Source organism: Emys orbicularis, chromosome 5, assembly GCF_028017835.1.
Source record: "Emys orbicularis isolate rEmyOrb1 chromosome 5, rEmyOrb1.hap1, whole genome shotgun sequence".
Taxonomy (NCBI): Eukaryota; Metazoa; Chordata; order Testudines; family Emydidae; genus Emys; species Emys orbicularis.
This window is the reverse complement of record NC_088687.1, coordinates 324,841-351,373: the sequence shown is the minus strand read 5'-3', so window position 1 is coordinate 351,373 and position 26,533 is coordinate 324,841. Positions and strand designations below refer to the sequence as shown.

Below are 26,533 nucleotides of genomic sequence, written 5' to 3'. Positions count from 1 at the left end.
TGTGACCCTTGCCTCTAGAGAGAGAAGGGCTACATGGAGGGTCACAGTGAGCCTCTGAGGCTAGCAAAATCCGTCAGGAAACGCAGGACCCACGGAGTCAAGGACAGAACTTTGTCACACTATGAATATAGATGGCAGATAAGTATTTTTGCCAGAGGGAGAACAAACTACCTGAATGCTCCTTTCTCTGACTTTTTTGACTCTGGAATGACAAAAATTGAATTGTTTTGATTTTCAGGACAAAAAATTACAATTTCAAGTCAATTAATACTCAAGTGCAGAGCAACTACCGAGCCAAACAAACAGAAGAAAGCCTTGGCCTAATTAAAACATACATTAAGTATCAGTGGAAAATGGAGTTGTATTATCAGCAAGGCCCCAAATGGAATGAAGTTTAATTTTACACTAACAGATTTTGACATCATAGAATCATAGAATATTAGGGTTGGAAGAGACCTCAGGAGGTCATCTAGTCCAACCCCTGCTCAAAGCAGGACCAATACCAACTGAATCATCCCAGCCAGGCCTTTGTCAAGCTGGGCCTTAAAAACCTCTAAGGTTGGAGATTCCACCACCTCCCTAGGTAACACATTCCAGTGCTTCACCATCCTCCTAGTGAATAGTGTTTCCTAATATCCAACCTAGACCTCCCCCACTGCAACTTGAGACCATTGCTTCTTGTTCTATCATCTGCCACCACTGAGAACAGCCTAGCTCCATCCTCTTTGGAAACCCCCTAAAAGTAGTTGAAGGCTGCTATCAAACCCCCCCCTCACTCGTCTCTTCTGCAGACTAAATAACCCCAGTTCCCTCCACCTCTCCTCGTAAGTCATGTGCCCCAGCCCCCTAATCATTTTTGTTACCCTCCGCTGGACTCTCTCCAATTTGTCCACAACCCTTCTGTAGTGGGGGGGACCAAAACTGGACACAAGACTCCAGGTGTGGCCTCACCAGTGCCGAATAGAGGGGAATAATCACTTCCCTCGATCTGCTGGCAATGCTCCTACTAATACAGCCCAACATGACGTTGGCTTTCTTGGCAACAAGGGCAAGCTTCTGACTCAGATCCAGCTTCTCGTCCACTGTAATCCCCAGGTCCTTTTCTGCAGAACTGCTGCTTAGCCAGTCGGTCCCCAGCCTGTAGCAGTGCATGGGATTCTTCCTTCCTAAGTGCAGGACTCTGCACTTGTCCTTGTTGAACCCCATCAGATTTCTTTTGGCCCAATCCTCCAATTTGTCTAAGTCACTCTGGACCCTATTCCTACCCTCCAGCATATCTACCTCTCTCCCCAGGTTAGTGTCATCTGTGAACTTGCTGAGGGTGCAATTCATCCCATCATCCAGATCATTAATTAAGATGTTGAACAAAACCGGCCCCAGGACCGACCTCTGGGGCACTTGGCTTGACACCAACTACCAACTAGACATCGAGCCATTGATCACTACCCGTTGAGCCCGACAATCTAGCAGGCCTTCTATCCACCTTATAGTCCATTCAGCCAATCCATTCTTCTTTAACTTGCTTGCAAGAATACTGTGGGACCTCCCACGATCGCCACGAATTTTCAAAGATAATGGCCAATGGCTCGGCAATCACATCAGCCAACTCCCTCAGCACCCTTGGATGCATTAGATCTGGACCCGTGGACTTGTGCATGTCCAGCTTTTCTAAATAGTCCTTAACCTGTTCTTTCACCACTGAAGGCTGCTCACCTCCTCCCCATACTGTGTTGCCCAGTGCAACTGTCTGGGAGCTGACCTAGTCTGTGAAGACCGAGGCAAAAAAAGCATGGAGTACTTCAACTTTTTCCACATCATCTGTCACTATGTTGCCTCCCCCATTCAGTAAGGGTCCCACACTTTCCTTGACCTTCTTCTTGTTGCTAACATACCTGTAGAAACCCTTCTTATTACCCTTCACATCCCTTGCTAGCTACAACTCCAATCGTGCCTTGGCCTTCCTGATTACACCCCTGCATGCTCTAGCAATATTTTTATACTCCTCCCTAGTCATCTGTCCAAATTTCCACTTCTTGTAAGCTTCCTTTTTGAGTTTAAGCTCACCGAAGATTTCATTGTTAAGCCAAGCTGGTCGCCTGCCATATTTGCTATTCTTTCTGAACATTGGGATGGTTTGTTCCTGCGCCCTCAATAAGGCTTCTTTAAAATACATCAAGGTTGACATTTTCACGACTGTTTGGTATGGTTCATTACATAAATGCAGTTGGTATTTCTTTGGCCATACAGTTTTTACAGAATATCCAAGTGACACTACAAGTATACCAAGCCATACTCTACATTATGTTCAATATTGTAAGTATTTTTACTTCACCCTTTCTTTAGAGTCCTGGTGACTGGTATGGATTAAACAGTTACACTTAATTTGATTTGGAATGAGAAGAGAAGAAATAAGCGGATCGACCCATTACCTAGAAGTACATGAAATTCTGAATACTAAAACCTTTTTACAGACAGATTATATGTACATTAAAAAAATCAATTAATTCCAATAGCTGGATGAAAACTTTTTATTCAATACAGTTTTTTGCCACCCAATGCTACTCAATTATTTAAGAGACAGAAACTGACTACTGTATTCCTTAAAAGACCCTCCCCTCTCCAATGCTTTTAAAGCAACTAAAACAGTAAAGAATGCCCCCACCTTTCCTATCTTACATAAAAAGAGGAGGCTGTCTGCTGCTATCAAATGTGCACAGTAGATAAAGCCAGTCTGGTCAGGGTACTGTACAGTTCTTCTGGAAGTGCATTGTATGTATGCAAAGGGTAATCAAGATGCTAAAAGCTATTGCAGTACATTTGTTTTTTAAACATTACTACAACCATCCTCTTTCTTATGAGCTGGGGGAGGGAGAGGGCACACTGGCTAACCACACTTTGTATTTTTCAATTAACTATTCTACACACACACAAAAAGAAATCTCAACATCCTGCCAGCATACTATACATTGACCTTGTATGAAAAGGTGCCAAGATGACTTACAAAAATATTATCAGCATGAAAAGTGCTGTAGCACAAGTTTTAATTAACAGAGTTCATATGCTCCCCCATTTATTTTAACAGAGATAGTTGTTTAAGGTGCTTTTAGATTTTGCATTGCAGAACTGGTTCATTGAAATGGCCACGTGATAAGATGTATTAACAATTCCTAATTTAAGTCTTCAATATTGGTCCATAATACAGCATGTTTCGACACCTAGTTTCTAAAACGGGGCATCTGCGGAGCAGGGGCTCCCTCTACTGGGGCAGAGGATGATACACTCATTAGCTGCCCACCATGCATTCTCTCATTCACACGCAGCTCACATCCATCCTGAAGCATACGTATAGCTATCCGTGCAATGTTCTTGGAGTCATCAAGTCCGCTATGAGGACGCCCATCATAGTTCATTCCCAGCTTTTCAAGCATGATTGTTAGCTTGGTCTGGTTTCTGGGAACCTGACAAAGAAAATGAACCACGTTAAAGAAATCAGACAAAAAAAATCTCAGCATGAAACACTCTACATTATCCTGCATAAGTTCTCATACTGCTGTGGGTCTATGACTACCTAGCACTGCTGTGCCACTTTTGGTTCATATCTCAAAGCACTCTGCAAACAATCAAACCTCAGAACATCTCTGTGACGTAGCAAAGGAGTATCCATCTTTTACGGATGAGGATACAGACACACAGAGATAAGAGTCTTGTCTAGATTAGGGAAAATTTTTGCAAAAGTTTCCCACCACTGCCAACTCTAGTTCAGTTTTGCCAGTGCTGGCAACCGTAGGAGCCGTGAGTAGACAGACTGCCACCAGTATTCCAAGCACCGTATTATCTGACACTGCTCAGAGCAGCAGCTTACTGACATGGAGCATTCTCAAAAATGCCCAAGGGAGTTAGAAGCACCATGAGGGAAGATTTTCAAAACACTGGTGACTCATCTACACTTGGGTGATCAGTAATGTTAAGTGACCAGTGTTAGCAATGGTGAGAAATTTTTGCAAAGATTTCCCTAGTGTAGTCAAAGCTTACGTGACTTGTCCAAGGCACAGGGCACACCAGCCCCAGAACCCAGATGACCCTGAGTCCTGATTCCGAGTCCTTCACTTGTCTAATTACTAGATGACACTGCTGCAGTGCAAATACATAATATATGCCACAGGACTCTCTGATAATATTCTTAATTTTCTTTAAAATGTGAAATTTGGTCTTTAAAAAAAATCCTGCAAAGTACAGGGCACTGGAAGATAGATGCCCTTCCACTTAGCACCAGCAATATCAGTGTTCTGTGTATTTGCCAAAACCTGGCAACAAACAACTCTGATAGTGACAGTTACATAGATAAGTGCCTCAAAGGGAAAAAAAATCATACATGCAAGTTGTGGGATATTTCACAATGATGTATTACTATGCACAGTTCAATTAAAAAGGTAAAATTCGAGATCCAATTGTCTCCCAGAAAATTAAAGTAAGTCACGCATTACACTTTTAACATAACATTAATTATAACATCTCTACTACCTTCTACTATTTTAGATACATTCAAGAGGAGTTTGGAAGAGGTTATCAAAAAGTTTGAAATGATCTTCAACACTGCAGCCTCTTTGGATAAGAAACTGTGTGGAAATCTAGAGGAAATGATGAATTAATTCCAAAATTGATTTACAGTGGCTTTTACGTAATCCAGTAGTTTCACTGCCATGATGGAATCAGATGGTAAACCAGGCCCTATTCTGATTTGAACAGCCTAACCAGGCTGCTAAACTCAGAGCTCATTAGAGCCTCAAAGGATCAAGTATAGCAGCTTAAGCCCCATCAGGATAAAAAGCAGCAGCATGGTCTAGTAGTAAATGAGTTAAGTATTCCTGATTTTAATCCTAGCTCCGCATGATCTGTTGCGACTTTAGGCAAGTCTTGCAATCTCTCTTTCCTCCCCATGCCCCCCGTGATTCTGTGTCTCAGAAAATGGGGATAATGCTGTTTACCTACTATAATTCACATAGGAATTGTGAGAGTAACTCTTTGTAGTGTACAGTTTTTGAAGACGTAAAGCAGTAATTGGTACAGTAATGCTAAACATGATCACATCTGGGTGAACTAGTTCCAGCGTGGTAGAGCTACACAGCTCCAGGAGCACCAGTATTGTACAAAAGATTGCTTCAAGTTACAACAGTGAAAACATGAGCTAAGATTTTCAAAGATAGGACACTAAAGTTAAAGTCTTAAATCTTTATTTAAGCACCTAAGCAGTGGTCTGATTTTCAAGAATTCAACAGAGGCTGTGGGTGCTCAAAATTAGCATTTTGTTAAGGCCCTGCAACCTAAATAAATGCTACTGAAATTATACAAACTGGAAGGTCTTAAAGCTTGACCCAGCAGAGTATAAAAAATAATTGACATAAAAATGTGTGCAAGACTTTACTTATTCCAACTTTAGACTGAATTTTCCCCAGAGAATCTGCAATCAATTCAAACCTTGTAGAAGTTTCCATAGGATTTGCGAATGTTGATCCACTTTTTGGCAAAAGAGGGATATTTGATACGGCTGATACGGCACTGGATATTCAGAAATTTACTCATATCCCAAGACCTTGGGGGGGAAAAGCAGGAGAGAAAGAAAAGGTAAAGACAAAACTTTAACAGGAAATCTTAAATGGGAGCAAAAGAGACATTTGAAACATTTTCAACATAGCAAACTTGTAGCACAAGTGTTCTTTGTCTTTCCTTTGGGACAATGGACAGGAGGGAAAACATATTGCATAAAAAATTTTTTATCACTCATAATAAAAAATATCAGCAAAAGAGAGGGACTTATTGGCTACTGTCTCCAGTCAACTCCAGACATTAAAGCAAGCACTCTTATTTTTAGGACCTTATCCTCACTCATGGAGGATGTAGACATGGCCCCAGGCATTTCCAACTCTGCATTCTGAAGCCAGTCACCCTTCCAACATCATGCACATCCAACCCAAAAGGTGAGTTTTTCTACCTATACAGCTGACTGGTAAGGAATCCTGTTGTATCTTCTCCCCTTGAGTGAAAGTCACTTCAGGAACACATTTGACGCTTACTCTGTAAAGGTTACTTTCCTGAATCAAGTAATGAAACTGATTTGATGACAGGTGACCATTCAAGATCTCATAGTATTTTTTTAAATCAAGAATAGGGCCCAGTGCCCCAAATAAATTCTAAATCTGTCAGATTTGTGGATGAAAAGTAAATATTCTGTTGTAGGAGCCTCCTCAGCACACACTACATTTAAAGTTAGTGAAAAAACTTCCATTATGTTTCCATTTCTGTTCTTGGTTTGGAGATAAAAATAATGTTAAGTGACTGAAAAGAAGTCAACTGCTGAGCAAGACACTGGCACCTACTAAAATCTTAGAGCCAAAATAAGCTCAGCCCTCTCTGTGACATAATTGCATATTCTTCCAAGATAACACAGGGGGGCCTAGAAGGGGAAGAGGCTGCTACTGGGACAATTTACTTGGAAAGAAAGATTGTGTCCCGCTGAAACTTAGCATTCTTAAATATATTTTAAGGCTACCTTTATATCCAGAACAGGAAAAAGACACTGGCAGAGAAAATTGCTTTGCTGACCCCATGAGAAAGGGTTCTTTACACTTTTCTCTAAATTACATGCTTTCATATAATACATTTTTTTATCTTCTTCCGGCACAATGATACAGCAATCTCAACATAAGACAGGGGTAGGCAACCTATGGCACGCGTGCCAAAGGCGGCACACAAGCTGATTTTCAGTGGCACTCACACTGCCCGGGTCCTGGCCACCAGTCCGGGGGGCTCTGCATTTTAATTTAATTTTAAATGAAGCTTCTTAAACATTTTAAAAACCATATTTACTTTACATACAACAATAGTTTAGTTATATATTATAGACTTATAGAAAGAGACCTTCTAAAAACGTTAAAATGTACTACTGGCACGCGAAACCTTAAATTAGAGTGAATAAATGAAGACTCGGCACACCACTTCTGAAAGGTTGCTGAACCCTGACATAAGATATACCGTTGCCTTCCAGCCTAGCAGAAAACGTTTACCAGGCAAACAACAGCAGCATCAAATATAAGAACATGCCATCTTGGACACTGTGACGGCATGTCCATCCCACACAGGACTGAAAGGGGGTTAAGATGGCCAGACAGGCCAATTAACTCCACAGGCTGCACCTGGAGGAGGAGCCAAGGAGCAGGGAACTAATTGGAAGAAAGCTCAGCTGAACAGGAACAGGTAAGGCCATTATAAAGCCAGGGAGCGGGCAGCAGAAAGGAAGCTGCAGGGAAGTAGACTGCAGTCACTCCCTGAGTGGAGGCAGTTGGGAGGCTGGCAAATCCAGAGAGGGGAAAAGCCAGGAAGGTAGGTGAAGGCTCAGGGGAATAGCAGCAAGGAATAGGAGTGCAGACTTGGCTGCTGACTGGATAGCCCAGGTTCCCCTACCAGCCACTGGGGATGTGGCAAGTACCAGGAAGAGGACAGTGGACTGCCTGGGACAATTTGGTCCAGGAAAGTCTTTGTTACACTCCTCCCTGGAAGGGGAAACCACATAGTGACATGGCCGGAAGGCTGAGTCAAGAAGAGGCGGCTGCGATTCCTGGAGCGAGAGAGAGCCACAGGATAAGAGGAGGACATGAGACCCCCCCTGCCGGAGGAAGGTGCAATGCCTGACCGGAGCTAATCCCAAGGATGGCCAGGAGGAGGCGCCCCCAGCAGTGAGTGAACCCCATGACAGACACCATTCACCTCACAAAGGTGTGCACTATGAAGCCTCATTGAGATCATGTAAAGTTTAACATTTAAAATTGCCTGTCCTGCTTATATCTCATTTTTTTTAAAAAGGGGGGGAGATTGCAAAGGCAGTTAACAGAATGTTAAAATTTCACAGTTAAAAAGAGACACACAATTGACTGGATGTAATGCTCTGGCCTGCACTATTTGGGTCAGACAAGATTGTTCCTTCTGTTCTTAAAATATGTGAATCCATGAGATGCAAGAGTGAAGAATCCAAGACCAATGTTATGTTGTCTACATTGCACATCTATCTAGATACTTACATAGTCCTCATCACCATTGTATCTGAGCACCTCACAATTATTAATGTATTTTATTCTCACAAAATCCTTGTGAAATAAGGAAATATCACTGCTAGGAAGCTCAGGCACAGGGTAGACTGACTCGCATAAGAACATTCCGTGCAGAGCCAGGAACTGAATGATGGTCTCCTGAGCCTAACTCCAGTGTTCTATTCACTAGGCCACTGTTCCTAACTTGTAGTACAGCATTTTCTTTTCCTGCTTTCTGGTTAAATATTAGCACATATTACAGGTAATGGTAATGTAAAGCATAAGATGTATTATGTAGCCAACAGAAAGAACGAGGAGTACTTGTGGCACCTTAAAGACTAACCCACGAAAGCTTATGCTCAAATAAATGTTAGTGTCTAAGGTGCCAACAGTACTCCTCGTTCTTTTAGCTGATACAGACTAACACAGCTACCACTCTGAAATATGTAGCCAACATTAACACTGCTTCTAGAACGTCAACTTTCATATTTTCATGATTTTTAATCTAATTACACAACCTCAATACTGCCTGTTATATTTTGCACTCATATTTGTTAATTTTATTAAGGATATGAAAAGTGTGTAAAGCTTTCATTTTGGACTCAGGAGAATGCTGGAAAATAATTGGTGCCACCTAGTGGATTCAAGCCCTACTCAATTTCATTTTCAGATCTATAGCCCAAATGAAAAAGAAAGTACTCTCGTGTGCTCTTAGGGCCAATGTTACATTCTAATTTTGGCAATACCGGTTACAAAAAGTAGATTAATCTAAGAATTGCTTTGCAGTTTTAAAATGCATTTAAAAGATTACTATATAAAATTTGCACCCTGCTTTCCGAGACATACCCATCAGTCAATATGGTATAGCTATATTTGGTTCCCAGCTCTCTCTGTCTCATCCACTCTACAACATTTTGTAGAACCTGAGGAAATGCATCAGCTTTGTCTACGTGGTCCTGAGAATACATAAAAACAAAAGTCAGGTACGTTTTCTAAAAGAAAATGTGTAGTGTAAGACATTACAGTTAAACAGGAACTAACACTACATACTTCCAATGAACTAAAAACATTTAAACAAGAGGGGATCACAAAACCCCTCTGAGGTGGCTACGCATTATCCCAGTTTCAGAGACAAAGAGAGCTTAAGAGCCTGATTTTCATAGGTGGTAAGTATTCAAAGATCCAATTAACACAACCTATGGGAGGGTGGGAATGAAAATCAGACCTTAAGAGCCAAGATTTTTAAAGATACTGAGGCATTGCTGCACTCACTGTTAAAATGGCTAGTTGATTTAGCAGCCTAAATCTTTTTTAAAGTGATTTAGACATGTAGGAGCCTAAATCCCATTGACAGTCAATTTAGGCTCCTAAATCAGTTAGGCATTGCAACACTGAAAACAACATCTCAATACTTCTAAAAATCAGGATCTAAGTGACCTGCAGTAAATCAAGTAGTCAGCCAGTGACAGAACTTAGATTAAAATCCAGAACTAAACTAAAACCACTACCAGTCATCTTGCAACCATTTAAGATTCTTTGGGCAGGCAGGAAACTGGCAGCTATAGAGGATCCATGTCCAGCCATTAAAGAGGAATTATCACTAATGCACAATCTTTATTGTTGGTGGAAGTAAAAACAGATACCAGAAAACTCCCTTCTCTCAAAAACCAAAACACAACCACGAAAGCAGCAAGTTTTGATGTTCATCAGACATTTACTGTACACACATGAGGTCTGAACACAGAAATCAGAAACAATACCTCAGTCTATGCACCAAAGACAGATTGAACATCTAACTAGGGGTGGGCAAACCCCTCCTCTGCCCCAATCCCTTGCCCTGAGCCCCTTCCTGCACACTGCATCCCCTCCCACACCCCGCACTCCCTCCCGCACCCCAACCCCCTGCCCTGCATACAATTTCCCCACCCAGATCTGACCCTCGGCCCAAAAGTTTGCCCACCCCTGATCTACACTGAGAACAGTCCATAGTAGTTTTAAGCTGGTTTGTAAAGTGGAGAAACGTGGCTCATTACATCATTCATAAACTAATCCAAACTAGTCAAAATCTGATGAGTTCTTGGCTAAGCTCTTCAGCAACGGCATTACAAAAGTGCTGAAGAGGCCCTGGAATGGGTGGAAACTTAGGGTATGTGCCACGACAGCGCTTTAACATGGCTATTTAGTCATGGCACCAGCGCTGTGAGCGAGCTCTCCCAGCACTGTAAAAAAACCCCACCCCCGCAAGGGGAACAGCCGGTGCACTGTCTACACTGCCACTTTACAGTGCTGAAACTTGCATTGCTCAGGGGGGCGTTTTTTCACACCACTGAGCGAGAAAGTTTCAGCGCTGTAAAGTGGCAGTGTAGACAAGGCCTAAGAAAACTAATAAGGACTTCAAGGGTTTTAGGCCTTAAACTGTACTTACTTTAAAAGATGTATTATTGTTGTAAGTCTACATTTCCAATTCCCCTAAATATAACTCTTTTAAAAACCCATCTTCAAGCAAAAAGAGCAAAGATTTAATTCTTAACAGTCATGTAATCCTTGGGCTATCTGCACAGGTTTGCATATATTTGGACTTGGAATAAATCTGTGCTTCTCCTCTGAGCTCCCAACTTTGCTGCTTGAAGGACTGATTCAGAAACAAATTAAGTGGTGAGAAGGAGAAGGGAGGGATAAAATCAGGAAAGTAAGCCCTAAAACCATACACTGAAACTTAAATCTAAAAACCTTGACAAAACGTAACCTTTTCATTCATACTTGTGTCTGGACTCACAGATATGGAAGATGTTACCTGAGTGATTCCTGTCAGATTGATGCAGAAGTTTGAAAGCTGGGGATTAATCTCTGGTTTCACATACTGTTGAAAGGTATCCTCCTACAAGAGAGGATAAAAAAGTCAAATATTTTACAGCGACATGGCGAAATGTACAATCACAAGTCAGGTTTCATAGGATTTTTAGCCTTGTGTGTGAAAAGAATGGTTAACTATCAAACAGCCAGATAATATTTATATTTGAGCCCTCTTTATTAGCCATTGTCCATCGTTTGAAGTTTACCAAATAAATGGGACTGCAATAATGTAATTAAATGACTACAAAAATTTTGTGATATACGGTTCCAAGGTAAAAATCATTTACCAAAAATAAAATCTACATAAATATATTTGCTTCCATGTGTCATCTTTGACAGATGACTAGGAATTGCTTGTTTTCCCTCATCAACTGAAGTTACAGGGAAGCCATGGGCTGCACTCTGATGTGATATGATTTGATTGTTGGATGACCTCTGTTCCTAAAGCTTCCTGATATATCTATCAGCTGAGGTGCACATATATGCTGGGTTTCATCATGTTGCTAACTGCATGATCCTCTCTCTTTTGCACTCCATCAAATGGAAAGCCCAAGAGTTAATCTTTGGCTACTACTAACTTCTGTAGGGCCATATGAAGTAGACCTTACCAAGCCTAGACAGTTTTGCTGGTGTAGTTATACCAGTTAGCTATACCAAAATACTCTCCAGTGTGGATATAATTCTCTCAGCATAAGAGAGCTCATACCAGTATAATTGAATATATATTAGTTTTACTGGTAGCTATGTTGTTTAAATAAATAAATAAAATATTACCTGTAACCAACGTAGCTATAGCAGCAAAGGTTTTAAGTGCAGACTAGGCTTTAGAGATTATGCACTGAGGTCCCAACAGGGTAACGAACATTTGCCTTCGCTGCAGAGTGAACCCGGGGCTCTTATTCAGGTGTTGCTCCTCATCCAGCTTCCATCCACACACAAAGACCTCTGACTCAAGATTAACGGCGTTTTCAACCTGAACTGGTTGGCTCAACATGCTAAAGATGGAGTGAGGCTTTCACTTGGGCTCATAACCCACCCACTTTGCAGTGAGAATGCAGGCTAAACCACTAAAATGCGGTTAATACTCCAATGCCTTCCCCAAATCCTACTTGTGTGCCCAGAAGGAAAAAAATTCTCCCACAATTCACTGGGAAAGAATCAGAGCAGCTCAACTTACTACAGCATAAAGAAAAATGGGACCCCAGTTAGTGCAGCACTAATGAAGGTACAACTTTGAATGAAGGTGTGGCTTTGCAGTGTTGCTGCTCATACTCAGGCTAAGCTAACCTGGGTGCTGATTATCTGAGTTAACTCTGCAGTGAAGACATAACACTACTGATTAATCTCTGACCAGCACTATAAGAAAGCCAAACTGGAGAAAACTCCATGTTTAGGAACATGCTGCCTTATCCTGGAGTTGGTGTAATGAACTGAGCTCAGAGCTGGAAGCCAAGAATTCCTGGCTCCTAAACCTAGCTCTGATTGGCAGTGAGGCCTTCAGCAAGTCCCTTAATCTGTTTTAAGTATCCCCATTTTATAGATGAGGAACTATTAACTAAACCACAAACAATCCTATCCGGTAGCCAAGTGAACATCACTCTGAGGATCTAGACCACCATATATACCACCAGGTATTATTCTAGTTTTGTCTCTCTGAAGATGGAGAGGATCTTAAGGGATGTTGTCAACATAGGGAAGATTTTGAGGACTCTACTCTAAATGACTGTTGGTTGAACTGGACACAGGTATACACAAAGATACAGCAACATCTACTTAAGTCACATTTCTACCTGATTATTTACAATATACAATTAAGACCTTATCCATTTTAGAAAATGTGCACTGGTGCAACTAGATTGATATTAAATTGACTTAATTACAATAGTGCAAGTTTTCTAATATAGACTAGCTCTAAGATTACCATAACTGGAAAAAAAAAAAAGATTACGTGAAAAAAATTATTTTATGCATGTGAGAGCACTTGTTTCTCCTGTTTCCGTGGCTCCTGGAGAAAACCAGACATTTAAAAAATGGGAAGCCAAACAAGGGCAGAAGAACCCAGGAGTAAGTATATTACCCAGATATAAAAATGCAAAGTATAATTGTTTAAGGGACATGGTCAACTTCAAATCTGGTCTTTAAAAACAAAAATAAATGCAGAAGCAAATATCATTCCCGCTGCGCTCTCTTTTAAATAAAGAAAAACTGGCTGTATGTTAGCTGTGTCCCTTTAAACTCCAAGTTCTGTAACTATTTAAAAACTGATCAGTCCCTACTTTTTGAAGCAAAGAGCACAAGAGGCAAAGCAAATAGGTCACTTACTATTTCTAGGGTATGAGTATTTAATAAAACAATAGGAAATTCAATTATTTCATGTGTAAATTCAGGCTGATTGTCCTCTTCACAGGTTGCTTCAAAGTCAATAACACAGATGTAATCATAGTAACTGTCTCCATTAGTGGGCTCCTTCTGCATTAGTTTCTGCTTCTTATAGTAGTTCTTCAACCTCTTTTTCAGTACATCTTTCACTCCCCTGTATAGGAATGAGACAAGGTATTAGAACTCATATTCCAATCCAATTCTGTTCATATTAACTGCTTCATCACTCCAGAAATGAAGCCAAATCTACTGCTTCAGCTTATTCAAAACAGAGTCATAAATGATGCACAAAGTCACTATGCAATCTAGTTTTATCTTCAAAACAGCTAAATGATCCTAAAGTAGAACGATTTACTTTTCAGTATTTTGAAAAACCTTAACGCTGTGATCCTGCACCCTTGAAGTTGGTGGCAATTTGGATAATGATTACAATGGCAGAAGGTTAAAAACTGGAGAGAGATTTTATTTTCTAATAAAATTATTTTAAAAACCATTGTACAGGGAGTTGCTAGCTGAGAACTGCCATGTTACAAATCAAGAGGTAGATGAATGATTCCTAGATATAAGGAAAAACTGCTTTGAGCGGAAATGAACTGTACAATTAAGGCATTTGGCCATGATTACAATCAACAAATGGAATGGTTGAAGTTCGAGATGTGTCCCCCTGTGGGTGCTCCACTTCAGATGTCGGTGCGTCCCAGAACCAATCGGAGATTTACGGTAGCAGTGTCCGCGCGGGCCACATGTGTGCCAAAGGTATCTCGCGGTGCCATTGGTGCTGCATCTCGCACACGCACGACTCGATCCCTCCAGTTCCTTCTCTATCATGGAGTCCTTACTGCAAACTCCGAAGTAGAGGGGAGGAGGTGGGTAGTGGAGCACCCAAGGGACACACATCTTGAAGAACCTCAGTTACTGTACAAGGTGAGTAACCTTCTCTTCTTCTTTGAGTGCTGTCCATGTGTGTGCTCCACTTCAGGTGACTGAAGAGCAGTGCCCCATAGAGGGCGGGAGGGACTTCAGGTTCATTTGTGTTGTAGAGGTAAGTACGGTTAGACCAACCATGGCATCGGATCCAGAGCCTTGAGTGATTGCATACTGATCAGTGAATGTGTGGACAGAGGCCCAAATGGATTCTCTACAAATTTCAATTATAGGTGCATTGTTTAGGAACGCTATCGAGGTCGATAATGAGCATGTGGAATAAGCTCTGATGTAGAGTGACCAGACAGCAAGTGTGAAAAATCGGGACGGGGGTAGGGGGTAATAGGAGCCTGTATAAGAAAAAGATCCAAAAATCGGGACTGTCTCTATAAAATCGGGACATCTGGTCACCCTACTCTGATGTGTGTAGGAGGGTCCATGTTCTGAATTTGATAGCATTGTTGAATGCATGTGGAGATCCATTTAGCTAATCACTGAATGGAAACTGTGCATCCTTTCAAACGCTCAGTAGTAGACATGAAAAGTCTAGGGGACTTTCGGAAAGGCTCAATCCTTTTCAAATAGAAAGCTAATGCACATCTAACGTCTAAATGTATGCAAGACGGTTTCTGTTGGGAGTCCCATGTGGTTTTGGATGGAATGTGGGAAGATGAATTGGTTGGTTTATATGAAATGATGATGCTATCTTCGGTAGAAATTCTGGGTGTGGTTGTAGTGTGACCTTGTCTTTGAAGAATACTGTGTAGGGAGGATCTGCATGAGGCCCATATCTCATTCACCCATCTGGCAAAAATAATAACGACCAGAAATGCCACTTTCATGGACAAATGCAGTAGGGAACAAATGGCTAAGGGTTCAAATGGTGGTCTAGTGAGGCATTTCAATACCAGATTGAGATCCCAGGCTGGAGTAGGTTGGCGAACCTCCGGGTAAATGTTCTGGAGGCCTGTGTGGGAGTGTTTAGTAATAGAGTGCGCGAAGATCGAGGTCCCTTTGATATCATGATGGAATGCTATAATGGCTGCAAGATGTACTTTGATCGAGCATTTTAGCTCCAACAGGTATTCCAGCACTATCGGTAGTGGTGTTGTGGAGGTCGTCAATTACTTCTCTTGACACCATGAGGAGAATCTTTTCCACTTTTTAAATTAAGTATTATGCATGTCAATTTCCTGCTGTTTAGCCTTGTTCTGAACAGGTTAGATCGCCATGATGGAACCATGCAGGAGCCACACTCGTAGGTGGAGTTTATCCGGATTTGGGTGAAGAGTGCGATCGTTGTTCTCCGACAACAGGTCCAGATAGTGAGGGAGAGCTCGAGGAGCACATATCGCCATGCGCATCAGTAAGGGTACCTGGCTTGTCTGGGTCACATCGGGACTCTCAGGATGACCTTGTCTATTCGTATCTTGTGTATTACTCAAGATATCAAGGGGATCTGTGGGAACACGTACATGAGATGTGTCCCCCATGTGATGAGGGAGGTGCCCCCCAGTGATCACGGTCCCATCCCCACTGTCAAGCAGAACATTGGGCATTTGTGGTTCATTGGGAATGCAAATAAGTCGATGAGGAGAGAGCCCCAACAGTGGAAAATAGATTGCAGGACTCCCTCGTTCACTTCCCATTCGTGGTCTCAAGAGAAGTATCTGCTTAGCGTGTCCGCCATTGAGTTCTGACAGCCGGAAAGGTAGGAGGCCAAATGTTTATGTTGTGGCGTATGCACCAGTTCCACAGTTTCATGGCTTCGGTGCATAGTGAAAGAGATCGAGCCTCCCCTCCCCTTGGTGATTGATGTAAACCTATTGTTGGTTATTATGCGAATTGATTCGTTCCTTATGTGTGGTAGGAAATATCTGCAGGCATTGAGTACCATGCGTAACTCTAGTAGGTTGATGTGTAAGTGGGCCTCCGCAGGAGACCATTTGCCTTGAACTGTGTGCTGATGCATGTGGGCGCCCCAGCCTATCAGCGAGGTGTCTGTGGTGATGACTATTTTGTGGGGTTCTTGTTGGAATAGGATGCCCATGCATACATTTTCTGGTCTTGTCCACCAGTGTAGAGAGTCCAAGACCGAAGGTGGTACTGTAAATCATTTGTGTAGGCTGTGCTTGCTGGGTATGTATATCGAGCTCAACCAGCAATGTAGGCAACGCATATGTAGTTGTCTTGCGTGTTGTACCACAAACGCTGTGGCTGCCATGTGTCCTAGCAGTTGCAGACCTATACAGGCCAGTATTTGGGGGCTGACTCTGACCTCTGAGATAAGGTTTGTCAGTGTTGTGAATCTGTTCCGTGATAGGGATGCTTTGGCCTCTATGGCATTGAGATGTGCCCCAATGAAGTCCAGTTGTTGAACAGGGATTAGGGTAGATTTTCTTTTATTTAGCTGTAGCCCTAAAAAATAGCGTGATCGTTGTCTGGACTGTGTCCAGTTCTTTGCCGAGTTGGGCCTTTGAGAAGTCAATCATCCAGGTATGGGAAGATCAATATCCCTTGTTTGCGTAGATGTGCTGCTACTACCACTAAGGTTTTGGAGAAAACTCTTGGTGCAGTGGATATGCTGAATGGTAGTACTCTGTACTGGAAGTTTTCTTGTCGTACTGTGAACCGCAGGTATTCTCTGTGAGAGAGGTGTATAGAATTTGAAAATAAGCATATTGGAGGTCGAGGGCTGAAAACCAGTCCCCCTTTTGCAGTGCTGGATGTATCATACCCAGTATGTGTATCTAGAACTACACGCGGGATTGCCCCCTGTGGCGCTGCGGGCCCCGCGCCGCTCTCTGAAGCAGCTGGCAGCACGCCCCTTCGGGCCGGGGGGGAGGGGGAAGGAGGCAGAGGGCTCCTGCATTGCCTCCTTCCAGGCACCGCCCCCCGCAGCTCCCATTGGCCGGGAACAGGGAACCGTGGCCAATGGGAGCTTTGCGGGAGGTACCTAGAGGAGCGGCAAGAACAGCACATGCAGGGAACCCTGAGCCTCTCCCCCTCCCCCAGGGGCTGCAGGGACACGGTTCCAGCTGCTTCCTGGAATGGAGCGGTGTGGGGCCGGGAGCCTGCCCTGGCCCCGGTGCGCGCCGCTGCCACCCCGGAGCCGCTCTAGGTAAGAGGCACTGGGCTGGAGCTCGCACCCTGAACCCCTTCTGCATCCCAACTCCCTGCCCTGAGCCCCCTGCCACATCCCACACCCCTCCTGCACTCCCTGCCCTGAGCCCCTTGCCGCACCCTGCACCCTTTCTACACCCCCTGGGGGCAGTGTTGGGGTGGGGACTTCGGGGAAGGGGTTCAAATGGGGCAGGGAAGGGGTGGGAAGAGACAGGGCAGGGGCGGGGCCTAATGGAAGGGGTGGAGTGGGGCGGGGCCAGAGGCAGCGAGGGGGGGGTGTCAGTGATGCGGCCCTCGGGTCAATGCACTAGTCCTCATGTGGCCCTCGTGGTCATTTGAGTTTGAGACCCCTGGTTCAGACCCTCGACTAAAACTTCAAAATTGTTGTTTGGGTGCAGCTGTTTGAGATGTCAAGGGTTGAGACTGAGATGCTCTCCATCGCTGCAAACGTTATCATCTTTGGTTCTCGTATTCCCTCTGTTGCTTTCGGCTGGATGAGGAATCTCTGTTCCTCTGATAAGGCTGGTATTGTCTTCTCTTCGCAGGTGAAGTGTAGATCCTCAAAGTGCGAAGAGTGGCTCTAGAAACTTTCATCGAGTGGAGCACCTCATCTGTCTTGGTTGAAAATAGTTTCTCTCGGTCAAAAAGTAGGTCCTCGGCTTTGGTTTGGAGTTCTTCAGGTATGCCAAAGGATTGTAACCAGGATGCTCGATGCAATACCAGGGCTGTGGCCATGGTCATAGCTGTCGTATCCGCTACGTCCAAGGACACTTGGAGGGCTGTTCAAGCGACGAGCTGCCCCTCATTTAGAATAGCCTTGAAATGTGTTTGTTTCTCCTCTGGAAGCTCCTCAGTGAAAGAGCTCACCATAATTATCATAACCATATTTAGCTAATAAAGCAGAATAGTTGGCAACTCTGAACTGTAGCGTCGCCAAGGAGTAAACTTTTCGCCCGAAAAGGTTGAGCGTTTTGTGTTTCTTGTCTTGTGGGGTCGATCTAAACCCGTGATCACCAACCGGTCGATCACGATCGACTGGTAGATCCTAGAGCAGGGGTAGGCAACCTATGGCACGCGTGCCAAAGGCAGCACGTGAGCTGATTTTCAGTGGCACTCACACTGCCCGGGTCCTGGCCACCGGTCCGGGGGGCTCTGCATTTTAATTTAATTTTAAATGAAGCTTCTTAAACATTTTAAAAACCATATTTACTTTACATACAACAATAGTTTAGTTATATATTATAGACTTATCAAAAGAGACCTTCTAAAAACGTTAAAATGTATGACTGGCACACGAAACCTTAAATCAGAATGAATAAATGAAGACTCGGCACACCACTTCTGAAAGGTTGCCGACCCCTGTCCTAGAGGATCTCCCAGCTGATTGCAATCTCCGGCGGTGTAGTGTGGCTGCTGCTAAGGCAGACTCCCTGCCTACCCCGGCCCCATGCTGCTCCCAAAAGTGGCCTGCTCCTGCCTGCAAGCACCGCCTCCGCAGCTCCCATTGTGCTTGCAGAGAGGGGCAGCACACGGAGCCACGTGCCCTCCCTCCGCCCTCCCCCATCGGGGCGTGTTGACCCCTTCCGGGAGTGGTGTGGGACCGGGGTAGGCAGGGAGCCTGCCTTGGCCTCACTGTGCCCGCCGCCGACCAGGAGCTGCCAGAGGCAAGTGCTGCCCGGCAGGAGGCCACATCCCAATCTTCATCCCTGAGCCTTCTCCCGGAGCCAGCACCTCATACCCCCTTCTTCACCCCGAACCCCCTCCTGCACCCCAAGCCCCTCCCAGAGCCAGCATCCCAAACCCCCTACTTCACCCTAAACCCCCTCTTGAACCCCAAGCCCCTGCCCTGAGCCCCCTCCCGGAGCCAGCACCCCGAACCCCCTCCTGCACCCAAAGCCCCAGCCTTGAACCCCCTCCCAAAGCCAGCACCCTGTACCCCCTCCTGCACCCCAACACCCTGCCCCAGCCCCCTTCCAGAGCCAGCACCCCATACCCACTCCTGCACCAACACCCTGCCCCTCCTCCCAGAGCCAGCACCCTGTACCCCCTCCTGCACCCCAACACTGTGCCCCAGCCCGGAGCACCTTCCTGCACCCAAACTCCCTCCTAGAGCTTGCACCCCTCACCCACTCCTGCACCCCAACCCCCTGCCCCAAGCTCAGCCCAGAGCCCCCTCCCACACTGTGAACCCCTTGGCCCCAGCCAAGAGCCTGCACCTCCTCCCGAACTCCAACCCCCTGCCCCAGCCCGGTGAAAGTGAGTGAGGGTGGGGGAGAGTGAGCGACCAAGAGGGGGGAATGGAGGGGGCGGGGCTTTGGGGAAGGGGAGGGTTAGATCCTGGGTTGCCCTTAGATTCAAAAAGTGATCTTGGGCATAAAAAGGTTGGAGACCACTGATCTAAACTGTTGTTGTTTTCCGCGATCATTAGTGGCGTCGACCACCAAGGAATTAGGAGGCGGGTGGGAGAAGAGGAAGTCTACCCCTCTGGCGGGGATGTAGTACAGGGAATCTCGGACTTACGACACAATTCATTCCTCAGAATTGCGTTGTAAGTCGAAACTTAAGTCAAAACTGCTTTTCCCATAGGAATCAACGGTATAAAGGGGGGATTGGGTCCTGAATCAAGGCTTGATACACTATTTTCACCACAATAACCCAGATTTTTGTACTAAATGAATTATAGATGACTAATCACATGTGCTTTGACATTCCAGAACTCTTTGGCTGGGGGCTTCTCTGAAGCCTGGGCTGCAGGTTTCTCTGGAGTCTTCTTGCAGTCTTAAAAAAAGTGTCCAAGGAAGTTTGGACAGATGGTCTCCTCTTCTTCTTGTAAATTTCTCTGTAGCAGCTTTATGTGTTGGATATGCCCCTATTCACAGATGCAATGCGTTCAATGTTGGGAGACAGGCTGGGCAGACAGCCAGGGAGGCAGGCAACTGCTCAGAATGCCAGCAACATACTACGCAGAATTGGGCTTGCTTTTTACCGAGTTGCTTGTAAATAACTTTGTGATCACGTTATAATTAATGGAGCTGGAAGGGGGTCTCTTGCAGTCTCTTGTCTGATTGGCTTCCACGGCCAGGGTAGTTTGTTGCTGGGTAGCCTTGCCACTTGTTTTTGATTGGCTGAGCCTGGGGCCGGGAGCCAATCAGAAAGCTTGAACAGTAAAATCAGTGATTGGCTGAGGCTCAGCATGTGATATGTGCTGTTGTCCCTGTCGGCTTTCCTGGTAAGGGCGAAACAAGTATCGTAGGTGGTTAGGCCGTCCGTAGTAGATCCCTACCATGACATCACCCTTGTTTTTTTACCCCTTTTATCCTTACCAGAGACTTTCAACAAGTCTGTCTCCTATTTCCATCTCAACCTCGGTCTAAGTATATAAGGCAACACCTCCTCCCTTTTCTTCCCTGCCTGTCCTTCCTGACCAAACTGTACCCTTCTATACCAATATTCCAGTCATGCATATTATCCCACCAGTCTCTGTGATGCCAACTATGTCATAGCTGTGCTTATTTACTAGCATTTTGAGTTCTTCCTGCTTATTCCCCATAGTTCTAGCATTAGTGTACAGACATCTAAGATACTGATTTGATTCCCCCCCAGTTCTGTCTTGTCTCTCCTTTATCCCTGCTGTAACAGCCCATGCTCCCCCACACAAATTCCAAACCTTCTCCCAGGTCTTGACTTACCTGTGGGCTTCGGTCACCTGCCCCCTTCTAACCTAGTTTAAAGCCCTGCTCACTAGGTTAGCCAGTCTTTTTACTTTAGACTCGTATGTCCTTCTCTTTATACCAAAGACCTTATTGATTTTTAAAGTTGTATATATTCTTCTGTTTATTGTTCTGTGTATTTCCCTGGTCATCCACACTGAGGGGGTAAGGGAAGCCACTGTCACTGACAAATACCTCCAGTGTATTTCTCAAAATTAAAAAAACAAAACAAAAAACAAACATTTGTTTTGTTTCCCGAAACTTAATTTTGAGTATTTCCCATATACCTCTTCAGGTGTCCTTTCTGCTCAATTCAACTATTCTTTGTATTTAGTATGCAGTTGTGGTTTTTCATTTGTTTGGTTTTTGGGGGGGAGTATTCATAAAATGTTCCTTAAAGTTTAACATTGTCTTCCCTTTTGGTAAGACTCCCTACTCCTAACTTTCCAACTTTTTCCCCTTTTAACATTTCAGTTACCTTGTCTGTGTTACTTAAAAGTTTATGCTACTTGGTCACGTGGCACATATAACCATTACATAGTCAACAGTTCAAAACTGTATGCAAAGCATATACATTGTAATTAAATATCATATTAAAATTTCTAAGTGTCAGAAACGTAGCAAGACTCAGGGCTGGTCTACACCTAAAACTGAGGCCGACCTAGCTATGCCGCTCAGGGGTGTGCAAAATGCACACCCCTGAAACACATAGTTAAGCCAGTCTAACCCCTAGTGTAAACACATCTAGATTTCCGCTGACCTATCACCTCTTAGAGAGGTGGATTTATTACAGTGAGGGAAGAACCCCTTTCGTTGTTGTAGTAAGTGTCTATACTACAGTGGTGGAGCCACAGTAACATTTCGGGTGTCGTAGCCTAATGCTTTTCCAGATTACTGCGGCATAGCCTTCTTGGAGGGGGGCATGAAGGGAATATTTTCTCTTCAGATTCACTAAGTTTCCTTCCACTACCTGAACCACAACAGTATGTAGGGTCACCTGTGTTCCCACATTATTACACTTAGGTATTTACTTCGCACTAGTCCTGCTCACACTGTAGAGCCAACACAGCTAACAGAAAGGGCTGGTATACCATCATCAGATTGTTCTGATTGTAGAATCTTTGTTGGTGATGCATAAGCCAGAAAAAAACCCAGCTTGACTTTTAAATTTCACGTTAGTTTTGCAGGGCCGGCAGTTAGGAAAGAAATAAAAGACTACAGTTTTGTGCTAGAAGCCACTGAGACCCAATGACACCATTTTCAGAAAATCACTTTTCAGAGTAGTTACTTCAATACAGATCTTAAGTGTCAAAAATTTTGCAGCCAATTTAAAAGACCACTGAAATTGAAAGTATATATTCGAAATGCTGACACACCCTGCTGCCAGTTATGTCAGACATGCATCACTGGTTCCACATAACATAAGCCACCACTATTTAAACAGAGATTTAAAGATAATGTGCAAAAGAAAATAATTAGGCTTGTGTTTTCTTCCCCCCCCCCCTTTTTTTTTTGATTGTTTACAATGTATGTAAAAAATATAAAGGGTTTATTCCCCCTGCTTTTTTCTTTAAGTTAGGAATTCAGATCTTATCTTAGCCGGAAGACTCTACAGTGGCTGGAGAACTAATGAAGTGATGAAATCACAAGAGTCAAGAGAGTTTAAAGTTCACTATTTCAGAAGGAAAGGGTTTTTTTAGTCAGACAGTTTAAAATTTGATTTTTTCATTAACAACTTTTAACGTGAATGACTAATTACTATTTTGGATAATGGAATTTTTTTCTTTTAAAAGATTCAGTACCTTCACCCCTTTAATTACAGTGCTAGATCTCACAGTAAATACACCTCTACCTCGATATAACGTTGTCCTCAGGAGCCAAAAAATCTTACCCCATTATAGGTGAAACCGTGTTATATCGAACTTGCTTTGATCCACCGGAGTGCGCAGCCCCACCCTCCCGGAGCGCTGCTTTACTGCGTTATATCCAAATTCGTATTATATCGGGTCGCGTTATATCAGGGTAGAGGTGTATCACTGAAATCAGCTGGACGTCCTCCAGCAAAATCAGGAAAGACAAACTTTACATTCCATGTATTTCAAAAAGTAGTAAGCAACCAGAAAACAACCCTTTAAAAAAATCCTTTCAACCCTTTATCATAAAGTAAGAACAAAAATCAATTAAAAAAAATTTCCTTTACAAGGTGATCTTTAAAACAGAAATGCAATAAATTTAATAATACCATCATTAACATTTTTCAGTTTCCCTGCCTTCCAAATTAAGAATACTTTATGTTTTGTACTTTTCAAGAGCCTCAAAGATCCTCTTTATGGAGTGCAATTTAAAAGATAATATCCAGACAATATCTGTTGGCAGCAGCAGAAGCAAGTAGGCACAATAGCACCATTAGGGAGAAAGAGGTAGGGGAACCAAGCCCCAGTTGGTGTTCTCCCTCCCAGTACTCCCGGACTCTGAACTCTGTAGGGAGACTTCCTCATTCCAAGGCCCATGGGCCCTAACCATGTAAGACTGGGGAACAAAAACTGTTGAGGGAGGGCCACCCAGAAACACAGCCAACAAGAGCAGAGAAAAGCAGAAGCAGCTGGGACTTTTGGACAGTAATGATTTTTTCAGTCTGGTTGCTTTTTTCACTTTTTACTCTAAACTTTCTTTCTCTTCAGCCTCACTCCACCTGTCTTCTGTGTTCCTCTATCACCTGTCCCTTTCACTCTCTGTTTAGCTAATTCCCTTCCAGCAAAGCCTCACTTAAAAAAATCAAAACAAAACAAAAAATCAAACATCCCACTCCCACAGCACAGAACCAACAGGATGCCAGCAAAACATCACACTGTTCACTTGATTGTATGTTATATAGCCTCCCTGCAACACTTTATCTTCTCTATTTAGATTATAATCTCTTCATGGCAGGGGCTGTTTCTTATTCTGTGTTTGTTCAAAGCCTAGTACAATGGGGCCTTATTATGGATGGGATCCCTAGGTAATATTACAATATACATAACAAGTACATTTTAAATTAGTTTTCTAAACACTGAATGTTTTGAAAGACTATTTTAGAACCCTTAAAATTCGTACAGTTCTTTTTCTTTGAAAAGATGACAGAAAACATTTCTTAAGAACCGTATAATTTACATGATCTTTCTACCTAGTTTATGAATAAACATCACTGATTAGGACAGCAGTGTTATGGGAACAAGGGTTATTAGGCAAATTGTGCTATACACAACTATATGTAGGTCTCACCAAGAGTCTATTTTTTTTTTAATGCTGTCTGATAATAGAGGCTAAATTTACCACTTAGATACTATGGAGATGGGATTATAGAAAACCTTAAGATAAATATTTTTAAAATTAATATTCAGATTACTGAAGACTTCCCCTACTTTACTACAGCAATTTTAAAGGCAATCAAATAACAGCCTCCTCTTTACAAGAACCAAAAAAATGCCATGGCAGTCCTCAGAAATGATTAACAGGCTTATAACTAAATCTTACCTGGTTTCAAGTTTGAATTCTGCAAGTTTAGCTCTGAGCTCATCTCTACTCATTCTATTAATGTAACCATTGGTCACAGCAATTTCTTTGTAAACTGGGTCACTGTAATCACTTGAACTGGAAGTGCAATGTTGTCCATTATTTTCTTCGCCATCAAGTCTACAACGCTGCTTGCCCTAGAAGAAAAAGTCTGCAATTAGTTTAAAAAAGCTAAAATGGAAGTTAAGTAATTACAACTGACACATACCTCCATGACCAAACCTCAATGTAGCATCATGCAATTTTCCTCACGCATAGTATGTATTGGTTTATATAGCTAAAAATACATCAATATGCCAACTATCAGTTTTGAAAGGCCATTCTGTCTCCTTTCCATCATATATCTTTACAATATATAGATGGTAGAAAAAGAAGAGGCTGGGATTTTAAATTGTTTTTTGGTATGACACAGGGATGTAAAATATTAAACGTTAAACAGTAAGCATTAGTCTTACCATTAACCCACCCTAACCATTAACCCCCAGCCCCAGGCGTGCCGGAGCAGCCCCAGCCCTTCTCCCTTTAATTGATTAACCAGTTAAACAATATAATGTTAATCGTTTAAACGGTTAACTTTTTAAACAATATTTACATCCCTAGTACGACATACCAATGGGGAAAGAAAGTGGGAGCAGACATTTGTCACACTTAAGCGTAATGAAAGTGCCACTCTTCCTAGAAACATGAGCTGTCAAAGGCTTAGCTGGATAAGGGAAAATAAGAGTTTCTATACCAATTTTGACCAAGATTTTTGTTGGCAAATGTGTAATAGTGTATAAAGTCAATATGACAACTAAGCTTTATAGTCATTCTTCTTCAGAAAAGGAGCTGCAAATTCACATTTAATTCTACCACATCTCACTTTAAATCACTGTATCTAGGTGGTCATCACTCCTCATTTACAAATGGTTCTTCCAGCTCAAGCACAAGGACAGAGTAATATGTAAGCTTGCCATCCTATTTTCTATGCTATTCTAGAGAGGATATAAGTCATCAGAGCTGTCAGAAAGACCAGCATCTTCCATTGGCACTTAATTCATGTAACTAAGTGTTTTGATTCCCACTGCAGGTGAAGTATACACCTTGGTGCATTATCTCAGATCACATTTCTCTTTGAGGCTTGGCAGAGTTTTGATGTGAAGGATGTGTCCTTCCATATTATAATCCACCCATTTTATCAGAAATACATCACATTGTGCAAGAGACTAACACCAACAGCAATGGATTCTACCATTTGAACTCACCGCACTCCAAACTGTTCACCAAGCATCTGGCAGTAGTGTCAGCCCACCCGAGAAGACCTGGTATTTGGGTGTGTATATCCATATCTGGATATACAGAGTTAATCAGAGATTATTCATCCCAAAAGATGCAATATGCTTTCAGGACAGCATCAGGACTTTCCCATCATTGGACATAAGACAAACTTGAAAAGTTCACTTTCATCACTGCGTAAGCAGTGGAGTTTATGGAGCAGTCCTGGATTACAAATCTTCTAAAGCTATCTCCCAAAGGGCAGATTCCAGACCGTGCTCAAAACTATCCTTGAGTTTCAGGTAAAACCATGAGACAACTCTCTGATTTTACTTTGGACGGTTAGCATTCATGCATATAATATTACTGCTCTAGTAAAAAATGGCTAAGATCACTGCAAACTTGGCCAAAAACAGTTCATCAGCCCAATCTCAATTGCATCTCCATATACCCTGCAGCTGTGCTTTCCTATTGAGACATTGTCTAAAACAGAACATGTTTTCAAAGGCATCCACTTCACTCCAACTCCATCATCTCCTTGGATAACAGACACTTCAGGAATAGGCTGGGGAATTCACTTAGGTCAGTTCACAACCCAAAGCCCTGGGACAGTATGGATAGCACTTAAAAAATACACAATTATAAAAATGACATTCA

General features: G+C 43.1%; 1 protein-coding gene across 1 annotated transcript; it reads right to left on the bottom strand.

The window, feature by feature from the left end:
• Positions 1–2,524: 2,524 nt before the first annotated feature.
• ERI1 (exoribonuclease 1) lies at positions 2,525–24,699 on the bottom strand. Its single transcript, XM_065405323.1, has 6 exons — positions 24,584–24,699; positions 13,257–13,467; positions 10,876–10,959; positions 8,928–9,037; positions 5,476–5,590; positions 2,525–3,458 (listed from the first exon to the last, which is right to left on the bottom strand). The coding sequence occupies exons 1-6, from the start codon at positions 24,634–24,636 to the stop codon at positions 3,216–3,218; spliced, it is 816 nt and encodes a 271-aa protein (XP_065261395.1). The 5' UTR covers positions 24,637–24,699; the 3' UTR covers positions 2,525–3,215.
• Between the last annotated feature and the right edge of the window lie 1,834 nt (positions 24,700–26,533).

Coding starts and splice junctions, on each gene's coding strand:
- ERI1 (XM_065405323.1), bottom strand. CDS start 24,636: ATGAGTAGAGATGAGCTCAGAGCTAAACTTGCAGAATTCAAACTTGAA. Junction 13,468..24,583: donor GAATTCAAACTTGAAACCAG/GTAAGATTTAGT, acceptor ATTCCTATACAG/GGGAGTGAAAGATGTACTGA. Junction 10,960..13,256: donor ATACTCATACCCTAGAAATA/GTAAGTGACCTA, acceptor CCTCTCTTGTAG/GAGGATACCTTTCAACAGTA.